We start from the raw sequence: 12,110 nt of genomic DNA, 5'->3' as shown, positions 1-12,110 counted from the left end.
TAAAACTGATGTAAATTAATTTATGGAAATCAACCCACAGTTGGGTAATTTATTCACTTTTGAAAACATATGCACATATAAATGCTCAGCTACCGTTCATTCTGCATCTTCTAGCTCCTGATAAATATGGAAGAATGCAACAATTAAGTTTTTTGCATGTTTCTGAACCACATCTTCACATTCAGCTTTTTCTTTCAAGCATGAACTACAGGCAAAAAAAAAAAAAAAAGTCAGTAAGGTGGCCCTCATCCGCCTTCCTGCATATTTTATGGAACTATAGTATTTGGAGCTGTTTTCTTGTGAAAAGTCATCAATGCAATGACCAGGGACAGGGCTCTGGCCAGCTCGCTAACACAGAGAAGCTGGGTCAGCAGCTGGAAATTCTGCATTGTAGACTCAAAGGCAAACAGGGTTTCTAACTTACTAGCTCAGAGATACTACGTTGGTGGAGGAGGGCTCTTTAGGAAAAGAGAGAAGACCAGCCTAACTTGTTTTCTTTTAAATATGCCACAGTACACAAATGCAGCCTCTGCACCATCCAATCTGGCAGCATAACCCTTCAAGCATATTACACCTGGAGCAGGGGCAGTCCTTATTTCTATAAGCCACTTGGGCACAGCTGGGCACATCCTTGTATTGTGAGTGAGCTCCAGTGCACTGCACAGCAAGCTGACCTGAAAGTGTACAAGGAGATCTTTAGACTGACAGCTCTGCTTAAAAAAGATAAATCAAAACCTGTGATGCCATTCCACTGAGATTACTATATACTGTAATCTCCAATTTACCTTAGTTTCCTACTTGTTCTGACACCTCCTTATCTTGTGAAGCCATTTGGAACAAAGGAAGCAAGAGACTGAATATCTCAGTGGTTCAGCTTTTCAGAATCAGAGTTAATATTCTCCTGAAGAGTAGTGAAGGCTTTGAAAACAACTTTTCCACAGTCATATGAGCAACACCTGTAGTGATTAGCACACTTTATATTCTGGACTTCCCTGCCTTTTTGCATGAAATACCAAATCTTTCACAACCATGGGCTTAGATTATTGGCAACCTTCTGCAAAAAAGATGGAACTCGCAAGAAAAAAGATCCTGGTCCCAGGATCCTGAGAGTAGTCAGGACTGGCTTTATTACTAAGTCAAATATAAAGAATTCTCATAGCGTAATCATGAAATAAAATTCTCAAATGCTAGCAACAAAATGTGTGAGGGGGAATTACGCTAAGTTAAGAAATGCTTCTAAAGTAAAGGTTAATGTTTGACGCCCTTTGTGGAACTGATACACATGAAGTATGTCCAATAAGAAAAAAAACCAAACAACCCAACACGTTTGGAAAAGCTAGTTTGCCGAGTAAAAAAAAAAAAAAAAAAGATACATTAACATTTACATGAGAAAGATAAATTGCTGACTTACTTGTACTGTTGCCCAAGGATATTCAGGATATTGTTTTTCAAACAGAGGAATAAATTCTTCACAGTGTACCTAAAACAGTTTAGCAACATCAAAGACTGTTTTGGTTGGGAATGACTGAGCAATCAGATGACAAGAGAATGGAACACGAAATATTTTTTGCCAGTCATACAAACCCAGGTAGAGAACTGGGGCATTAGACAGTTCCTGAACACCTTCCTTGTTACAGCATTTCTTGTTATAAAAGATCACACTAAAGTCTTTGTCAATGACTAGCTCCCATTTTAATCATTTTTTTACTGGTCTCTATCAGTGTGGGTTATATTCAGGATGTAGGTTTGTATTACCTTACATAATCATGTATGACTGGGGGGAAAGAGGGGAAAGAGTCTAGGAAAATATTTGACAGAAAGGTGAGGGAGTGTTTTGGACTGTTTGCTTACCTGTTTTAATGTTACACCGGGAGCATAATTCATGACTGTGAAATGCTTCTCATAGTCATCCAAGTCATCAAGTGAAAATGCCCTAAAGAATAAAACAACTCCTTAGTTTCCAAGTTATCAGATATAATTCTAAGCCACTCCACACTAACGAGGGGAACATAATTACCGATTTGAAAAGCGCAGCCAAAATACATCATAGATATACAGCTTGAGTGGTTTTACAGACCGCAGCAATACAACATAACGGATATCAAATTTAACCATCCCCACATCTTCTCGGTGAAACAAGACTGGATTCTCAATATATTTGCACACTACCTACAACAAAGCAAAAACACTCACAGTAAATATAATTCAACTGAAATGAAAACAAAGTGTCAACGGATCTCGATGATTTAAGGTATCCTTGCATGCATTTCAGTTTTTCTTCAGAAATGTGCACAAATATCAATGTTGTTATGCAAATAGGTACCTTTTATCAAACTCTGACATCTGGGTGGGGAAAGTGGGAAGCCAGAAGGTACTCATTAAAAAAAAAAAAATCACAAAATTAATTTTATTTATAATTTTGGTGACATTGTTGTTTAGAACTAGAAATGTGAAGCAATTCTTTGTGCATTTCTGCATTCCAGAAAATATATGCAGTCCACATATCAACAGAAATAAAGCTGAAGTGACACTGAGGTATGACTGCATATTGCACACTCCCTATAAAAGAGCTCCATGATTCATTTATTGTTGGCAAAGACAGCACTTTGTGCCACTGAGCAGAGCTGTGGATCAGCAATAACGATCAACCAGGGGACAGAAGCAATAATGTTCCAAAATTTATGACCAGCGCTAACTGCATCTAATGTGTGTTCATCTGCCAGTCTGAGGATTAGCGTTAAAGCAGCACCACACTGGCGTATTCATTACTGTCAGGGCAAGTTTTATTTTTTAAGTAAGAAAACACCAGGCTCTGAGTTCATCACTGCAACAAACAGAGCCGACTGATTTGAATCTGAATCAATTCTGAATGATTGAAACCGTACGCTTCTGGCCAGCGTATGAATTTTGAAGAAAATTAATTTCCTCCTTTGTATTTTTAGCCCTCCTTTTATGAAGCAGTATTTTAATCTCTCCCCTTTAAATCACATTCAAAACCATGGTCTCTAACCTTTGGGCTGCTTTCCCTATGCCTGATGATATTGTTAAGACTGTTGGTGATGTGGGTATCCAGACTTCTGGCCAAGTTCCACGGTTTGCATATCCAGTGGTTGTCTTCTCCTCTGAGAGAGAGAGGGAGAGAGGGAGGGAGGGAGGGAGGGAGAGAAGCCAACACCCGTAAGTATCCACCTCATTCATCTGTCTGAACATCCACTTGAACTGATCTTGTACTCCCCTGAATAAATACTTTATAAACTTGTGGGCTACAGTGCAAGAAGTAAGGACTTTTGACTGACGGCTGGGAGTGGCAGGCCTTAGGTGTAAAGGAGAGAAAAGGCAGTGCTAGCTTTCACTGATCTTTTCAGTTAGGGCCTAGCATGCTCTCACTGTTTATTTTCTTCTTCTGCACCTGACTCCTTCAAAAGGGGAAAACAACCCATCAACAGGACAGCATCATCAGGAACATGCGTGCAGGAACAGTCATGGTGTGGAAATCATTCTGCCAGGAGCCTGAGAACACTCTGGCAGGGTATCGTGCAATTTTCCAAGTTGATTCCCTAATAACACCTCCAAACCATTCACATTAAATGAAACCATAACTCATCCCTTTGGGAAGAAATCACACAATATCTCAATGGTTCGTTTTGCAACAAAATGAAAGCACACCAACATCTTCTCACTTTTTAGTACCTAGTCACCTCAAGGGGCAAATTCTTTCAACTATCCTTGAGGACAATAGGCAAAATGCTGGTCTTTCAACGTATCTTTCTGAGTAAGGGCAGGGTGACACTTGATGCCTTCCTTCTCTCAATCTATTAAAGCATCCTCAGAAAATTCTTGAGCTTCATGACAGACAGCATAAACTGAGCTGAAGTTAGCCATGTTAACTTAAGAGGGTCTGTTATTTATTTGAAAATTCCTATCCCTTCCTTCCCACTCCCTACATACATATTGCATTCACTGTCAATCCTTGATATTAAAAAGGAATTAAAACACCACACGCTAGGGATACATGAATGAGCGCTCTCTCCTGGTCATGCCAGTCAATAACAGAATGTGTAGAGCAAAGAACAGCCAAATGAAACGCCTGGCAGGTGGCACCATAAGCAAGCATCACCAAAGAAGCAACCTTTCAATCAGAATACTCCATGCTAGGCAGAAGAGGTTATTCCACTAGCAGTATGCAATGCTCGCTCTCTCACCAAACGAAAATCTTAGTTTCCATCCACTCTGAGGCAGCTGCAGCAGTAGAAAGAGTGTGGATTTAAAACCCTAAAGCTCCAGAACTGCTTTAGGCTAACACTAAAACTCAATTTTACTTTCACAATCTTACAGAACCCAAGTACATTAACTCTAAACATCTTCCACTCTGGCTTAAGTGCAAGAACAACTGCTACTGGTCCCCTGGAAAAAAAAACAAACCCAAAACATTTGTTGCAAACGCATTTTGTTCCTTTGTATATCCATTAAATATAAGAGGTAAGATCTTGACTAGTCAAAAAGCAACAGCCTTCAAATCTGTATTCAAATGATGGTGAAATTTCTGTGTTTTAAAATGCATTGCTTAACTATTCTTACATTAAAGAAAATACCTAAAAAGCTCACACTTTCCAGGTAAAATCCACTTGAACATAAGCACAGCAAGAGCAAACTCATGGTAGCATAAGAGCTGTCAAGCCCAAAATGCAGGCTACTGGTCTTTGAGGAACGTGGAATCAAGAAAGCACAAAATGTAAGGAAGTAGAAACACAAGCCACCTTCTGTCACGTTGCTGAAAGTAGCTGACGAACTGAGGCAATTCTGTTTGGAGGTTAAAAGTACGAGGCAACCATCTTGGCCCATCTGGTCCTCCAGCTCGTCTAGAAATGGATGCCAGGCAGTCTTTGACGGTCAGAAGGTTCTCACATGGAAATTGATTCAGCATTACCTCAGGCCTTTCCTCACTTAGCTTCCTACAAAATAGATAAGTTGTTGGGTGAAGGAGGAAGGTTGGGAAGGCCATTGGGAACAGTTTTTATAGCAAATAAAGAATTTGTATTATCAGGGGAACAATTGCAACCTATAATCTTTGAAGTGTGCGAAGTTGTAGAGGATGTCTGCTTTTCCCTCGTTGTCTGTGAATACAAAACGGGGATGTGTCAGGTTGTTGAGGACTTGCTGAATGTCTGTGAAAACCCTAGAAGAAGAAAAAGGCATATGAAGAAAAACGTCAGTTTGGTTTCCGAAACTGGTCAACTCCTGCTTGAACAGAAAAAAGTTTTAAGCTTGGTTTTCTACAAGCATTATGCTTTACGAATACACGCCATCTGTGACTATCTCTTCTTAATTCACAGAAACATTTTAAATCGAAATGGGACAGATTAAAAATACTGTATTTTGAGACAGAAATCTCAAAGATAGTTTAGCTCCTACAACTTAACAAAAATAGCAATTCAGAAGACAATGACTAAGTCCCTGAGAGAGAAGCAGTAACATGAATTCACTATTCTACATGAGAAATCCCTGAATGAGAGACCTTGTAAACGCCTTCACTGCTGGAAGAGCTCTAAAAATCAACCTGCTGTCATCCATGAGAAATTAATAGGAAATCTTGTCAGTTTAACTTGGTAGCTTCAGAAGACTATTTTCATTTGTTCAGAATTTCACATACATAGAGACATTTCCAAACAATCAAAACATATGAAAGTATGTACGTCACATATGCGCAGGAAGTATACACAACTTTGAGGTTTAATACAAACCCCCACCCAGCCCCATTAAAAAACCACACCAAAACCCAACCCAAACCTGATACACATTACAGAATATAACAAAGAATGAGGTAATATGTGGCATATCTTCGGAAATTCCCCTCTCAAATAAAACCAGTGACTTGGCTATCTGACACGCTAAAATAAGCAGATAGCAATATAGGTTATTTTGATGATTTTACAGCTTGAAGTGAGGTCACTTAATTAGGAATTCAGCATGATGACTCAAAAAGCAAGACTGACATAGAAAACAGTTCTCATGGTAAGGGGACATTTAAACAGACTAAGCAACAGCTAATTTTTTCCACGAGAAACCACTATATTCTTCCTCCTCTCCAGACCTATTCTTATCAGTTGTGTAACTTTCCTCTCCTCCTCTGCTACTAACCAATTGGAAGATATATTCCCCTGAGAGAGACTTCTCTGAAATGATGAACTGTAAAAATAGCCCAGTCACAGAGGGAAATATATTCTTTAAAAAGAAAAGGATGCAAGATGTTTTGCATAGCTCCACATGTGACATACGATGGTTATACTATTTATGCTGGAGTCTAAGACTAAGAGAGGTGACTTCACTGTAGATGAAGAGTCAGCCTAGCATCCCTGTTGAAAGAAGTCACTGATCTTTCCCCATTGTTGCAAAAGACCACAGTATCTTCATACAACCCCACTAGCATTTCTTTCTGCAACATGTGGCTTCACCTTATAAGTCTGCACATTAGGGGAAAGTACAATACCAAATTTGATGTAGTGGATCCAGTACAAGTTCTGCCAAACCCATTTCATATAGAAGTGTTGTGGTTTGGAGCAACTTTTAGTCCTTGCTGAAGCAAAAGGAAATCAAAGTGGTGACCTGAAGATAAAAGGCCTTATAATGCTGTAGCAAAGTCTGAAGCATCCGACATCACACAAATATGCATGTAGGAACACATGTAGCACAAATACTAGGATAAGTTGCTCATATAGTCCCAGATCAGTCACTTACACCCTACAATACAAGTTATTATTCCACAAAGACACTAGTCCTACGTAAACCTAGCTAATAGGTCTTAGTAGCAAGAGGATCATCACATCTACACAATGGATCTATACTGGTTATTAAATCCACTCAATAAATGGGAGCAGCAATAGTTTAGTTTGTTTTTTTTTTTCATTCTTGTGATTAAGCCCCTTTAGCATGGTATGGAAATATTTTGCCAACATATTGCACAATTTTTTCGTGGCAGAGTGCTGGAATGCTGGCTTTCAGGATTCCTGGCTTCTGCTCCGGAATACGTGAGCAGTATCTGGTTTCCAGCTCAGGAAAAAGGGCAAAAGTAACATAGTCAAGTGTAGAGTTTGGTACACTCATTCTGAAAAACAATGTGGTTGGATAAAACTTGCATAATGTTACATATTTAGGGTACAGCTACAGTTATAGTTGGGCTAAAGCTGTACAACCACTTGGTTAGTTATCTGCAAAAACAGTCCAGTTACAGTTGCTTTCCCCAGGACAGAAGTGAAACCTTGGTTCAAAATTAGTGTTACGCTAGAGCTATGAAGAGTCACAGATAGGACTCCTTTGCATATGAACTACCAGAGACCTTGCATGCACTTACAGGTAAAGTTCAAAAAAAAAAAAAAGGTTTTTACTGAAATTGGTGGAAGTAACTCAGTAGGGGATCTCTGGGAGTCATAAGAGTAAGGTTTCCCTCCCCTCCAGTTGCAGTTACAGCAAATACCTTTGAAATCTCTGGTTCATCAACTGATGGTTCTCACAACAGTTCTTCCAACTGGGGTAACAATGAGGCTGAACTATAATCTATGGTGTTAAAACAGATTAATCAGTGCTTAAGGCCAAACAAAAACATAACCCTTGTGGCAAACTCCCTTACTCCAGTCAGAAAGAGGCAATGATATTAAAAATGCTGCTGTAACAAAGGCCTGAGGCCAAGGCATTTGGCCTTACACAGCATGGAAGAACACCTGGAGAGCCTAGCAGCATCTGGTAACTCCAATAAATCTTATTCCACACCCTTCCCTAGACATCATTTAATCAGTCAGAGGTTCCCTCCCCTCCACCCCCTTTTTATTCCATGTTTCCAAATAAATAATTTAGTAATAAACTCTCACTGCTGGCTGGGCGCCAGCTACTTTTCTCAGCTGAAGAGCAGGATTGTTCTTTACACAAATCAGGCATTCAACTGAGAGATGGGTCACCTCCTCTTGCACATCCAAAAATCCATTGCTCCTAGCGTTAATTCACTTAAGTACTCTACATAAGCTCTACACCACACAGAAATACAAGTAGTGACTCGCATTCACTCACTCCGAACAGCAGGCTTAAAGAAAGATTCTGGTACTCTTTTTCCCCCAGTTAAGTACTAAGAAACCCCTTCCTAACAAAGGAATACTTCTCTTTCAAAAATTTCCCACTACAACACTGAGCTGCCTTAATAGATGTACAGAAGACAGTGGTATCTTCTATAACATATAGATATCAAAGACTATTAGACCTTTTTATTTTCCCAGTCACTTACAGCTATAGACAAGATTTCACAGAGCTCCTACTCACATTAACAATAAAAAGCTTACTTTCTTAATGCTGAAGTCTCACTAAGAAATTAATGTGCCAGAGCACTCTGGATTATGTATTTTAAGACTTGCTTATAGAAAACACAAAAATGCAGCACAAAAGAAACAGGGGGGCTCAATCTTATCTTTGCTAAGTGCAGGAAGACCACTGAAATAAGTTGATGGAAGTTAAGATTAGAGGGGAAATAAGGCCATTCTACTTGTTCCAAGTTTAAGTTACTCCATCCATTCTACACACAATCCTTTTACCATAAAAATCTTGGGACAGTCAAAGGTTCAGGGAAGGCAGATGATTTAATTTCAAGAATGAAGATTTCATAGAAACACTATATAAAATTAATGTATTTCACTGCCAACATCTATCACTGAGTTTAGTTTAGCAGTCAGATTCCCTTAGGTACTTTAGTATATCCAGTATTAATGCATACATTTGAAAAAAAATCAGACCTCTGCACTGAAGAACACAAACTATAACGGCAGGCACCTTACAACTACTGGGCAATTCCTTTGTCATTATCTGAGGAGCACATAGGATCTTCTATGGTATTCCCTTGTGTTTAGTTAAATAAGTTGGTACATATTCCAATGTCTACTCTGATAATACACATCCACATATGTACATAAAAATACAGACAGATAAGAAATGCACCAAGTCCTGTTCTGGGTTTCACAGATGACAGAACTTCTACACTGCAATACTGTGGTATTAGCCAACCTATTTTGGACCTTTCGTTCCAATATCAATGACACACTGAACTAATGAAGTCAGCTAACTATACTTCCTGAATGATTTTTTTTTTTTTAATCTTGTCATACAGAATTCCTAGTAGGGATGCTATAAAGTCTTGGGTTAAAGAAGATATTATTCAGTGGAATTGTGCAAATTGTGCAAATAAGATAAAACATGTTAGATGTTACTTAATTTACTCAAAGCATTTAAACCTAAGAAGCAGTTATGAGAATCAACTCCCAAAGCACAGAGCTGACAAAAATCGGTCAAAACAGAGTTGCTGTCTCATAACAGCTCTTTGGGCATCTTTAAAAAAAGACTGATGTAGCTGAAGAGAAACATGAAAGAGAAGATCAAGAGAAAAAGAGATAATCAAGCTCAACACAAACTAGAATGTCTTTTCATATGAATTTTGTCTTTGAAACATTTAGTTCTTTTATCCACCTTTTTTTCAAGCCAGCAATCAGCACAGCTGGATAGAACAATCTCCCTAGGGCAGCAGTTACTATTAATGCTACAAGACCTACTTGAACCTATAATTTTGCTATATCAAACTACATGTACTTGCTTGCCTGCTTTTCAGGATTCAGGTTAAACATTCATTTCATTTTCCCTTTATCTTAGCTCTACTTGGAAACAAGATGACTAAGAATGTCTCAGGTTCTAAACTTTGCAACCTCATACATTTAATTTCTTCTGAGTCCCCTAAACCAGTGGCAATACTCAAGGCAGAGCATACACGTTAAGAGGCTACATCTACTCAGCTTCATACATTCCCATCTGCCTGTCAATGGTGGCAGCCTTAAAACCTTTAAAGCCTTGAAAGAGGCCGAGAGCACTGGAAGACTGCAGCTCTCACTAAATCATCTGGATTCTGAGATGTTACCCTAGTTCCTGAAGGAACTTTAGTAGATGAAATTCAGAACATCTTGGCCTCTGGAGGACAAGCTGCTCTCTTTTCTCCTCTCCAGACAAGAACTGGATAAAGAAGAGAGGAAAACCCTTAGGAGTACATAGCCAGGGTGTTGATGACATTCCTTAGAAGCAGAGCAGGAAGGATCTGGCATGTGTTTTCCCTCCTCCTTCCCACCCTGATATGAATGCCATTCACCTGAAATATGAGATGTAAAATAAAGAGGTAGCAGTGAAAAGTAAGTCGACATTTCCCAACATCCTCAGTGTTTCTTTCCATCTCTATTAGAATGCATCTACCTTTGACTCCCTTATGTGAAATAGAGGCAAGTACACTGGATTAAAAAAAATAGCTTCAGCTTATCCTCAGAGTCCTATAACCAGAGATTTCAATTGCATAATGAAATCTAGACTATCACTGAGCAAGTTAACAAATGCCTCTCAACTCAAAGTGACTTTGATTTTCAGTAGTTCTTCTCAAGTAAAGTTGATCTAGTGAATAACAAGTCCCCTCAACACAAGAAGCTGGAGTGTGAGTATACCTACCCAATATGTTTTAGCCCAACCTCATGCCTTAAGTAAAATATTGCAAAAAAGAATTCAGATCCCAGTGTCAGACTCCAAACACCCTACAGTGCAACTCGCAGCACATGCTATGTAATAGTATGTTTTTCTGGAATAAAACTAGTAATAACGCAGTCTAGCCATGCAGCACCACTTTTTGCTCACAAAAATCCCTTCTCTTTACAATGTTCTTCCAGCTTTCTTCTGAAATAGTTTCACACCATACACTCCATTTTTGTAGTAAGGCACATATCCAATTTAAAACATCCCAGGTTTTGACAAGACTCCCGTTTGGCAATCTCATCTCAAGAAGGGGAAGAGTGTTATATTCACCGAGCACAGAGAAGCACGTGTACACCCTATGGACGTACAAACTATAATGCAGAAGTCTTTAGTCTTTCTTGTATACTTTAGTTATGCTACTTAGTGAAAACAGCGTTACAACATTATGCAACTTTTCTTTCACCCAGAAGGTGGCACTTATTTAAAAAAAAATCTAAATTTATTTTTAGAAATTCCATGACAATCCATTTACTCTGAAGAGTCCAACAAGAAAAACTAGTAAGTCAGAACCTTAAGCAAATGGCTACATATAAACACACCTTCAACTTGCCTCTATTGTTCAAGGCTGGAAAATGCTGTTCAGCCTCAGCACATCGCAATTATTAATCTGAACCTTGGTAAGAAGCATTTTGTTTGCAAATACGTACTTGAAAACTTTGTCTTTGTCATAAACTGGTGGGTTTATCGCTATAGGCAGTTTTTCCTTGTTTTCTGCTAAAATAGCCTAAAAAACAAACAAAAAAGTCCCACAAAAAGTTAATACTAGGCAGAATAACTGAGCAGCCTTAGGTCAAATTCCACAATATTCAGCGGATATGAACAGCAGCTTAGACCAAACTGAGTTTCAAAGTGTGCATAATCAGGTTTATAAAAGAAGTGATTGAAAAACAACATAATCTTTACGGAGAAGCTACAGGTAAAGTATTCTGTATGACTCAATGTTCATCCAAGTGTTTTATTAGCAATAGCCTGTTGAAATTTTCTGAAATTGTAAATCTTTACAGATAATTTTCTGCAATTCCTTATCTCCATGTAAGTATTTAAATATATGTATACTGGTGCATTTCTAGTCACCGTAAAAATGACAGTCCATCTGCATGTCTCATTGGTCTGTTGTCTTCAGCACAACTGAATTCTACCAAAGCTGCATTTTGAGAAATATATTATGTTGTGTAATATGCTGCTCAGAAAAAAAAAAAATCAGTACAAGAGCAGAGGCAGAAGGGAATCAGAAGTAAGAGGCTATTAGTAAAAAAGGAACAAGAAACATGGCTTCAAGACCAGAGCTTATCAACACTGTCAAAGCACGCTGAGAAATTCCTGTTTCTCCTAAGCATTAAACAAAATATCAAATCACAGATGATCATATGCAATAAAAGACAAAGTTACTGTATTTCCAACAAAATGGAAGATTGACCATTTAGCCATGATGTTTTGTTACAGATAACTAAAAACATTACAGGAGGCTGGAACCTAATTCTGCTCCTGTAAAAATGAGCAAAAGGCTTTTTGCAGTC

At 38.5% G+C, this 12,110-nt stretch overlaps 1 protein-coding gene across 2 annotated transcripts in view; it reads right to left on the bottom strand.

Moving 5' to 3' along the window:
- TTLL12 (tubulin tyrosine ligase like 12) overlaps window positions 1-12,110 on the bottom strand; it is a 35,160-nt gene that overhangs the window by 3,420 nt on the left and 19,630 nt on the right. For both annotated transcript variants that reach the window (XM_075051861.1, XM_075051862.1), the window contains 7 exons: window positions 11,241-11,317; window positions 5,060-5,176; window positions 4,758-4,952; window positions 3,011-3,122; window positions 2,018-2,169; window positions 1,852-1,933; window positions 1,412-1,480 (listed from right to left, as the gene is read on the bottom strand). In XM_075051861.1, coding sequence (XP_074907962.1) covers window positions 1,412-1,480; window positions 1,852-1,933; window positions 2,018-2,169; window positions 3,011-3,122; window positions 4,758-4,952; window positions 5,060-5,176; window positions 11,241-11,317 — 804 coding nt within the window. The remainder of the gene's footprint in view (window positions 1-1,411; window positions 1,481-1,851; window positions 1,934-2,017; window positions 2,170-3,010; window positions 3,123-4,757; window positions 4,953-5,059; window positions 5,177-11,240; window positions 11,318-12,110) is intronic.

Source organism: Buteo buteo, chromosome 19 (genome assembly GCF_964188355.1).
Source record: "Buteo buteo chromosome 19, bButBut1.hap1.1, whole genome shotgun sequence".
Taxonomy (NCBI): Eukaryota; Metazoa; Chordata; class Aves; order Accipitriformes; family Accipitridae; genus Buteo; species Buteo buteo.
This window is presented reverse-complemented; position numbering and strand designations above follow the sequence as displayed.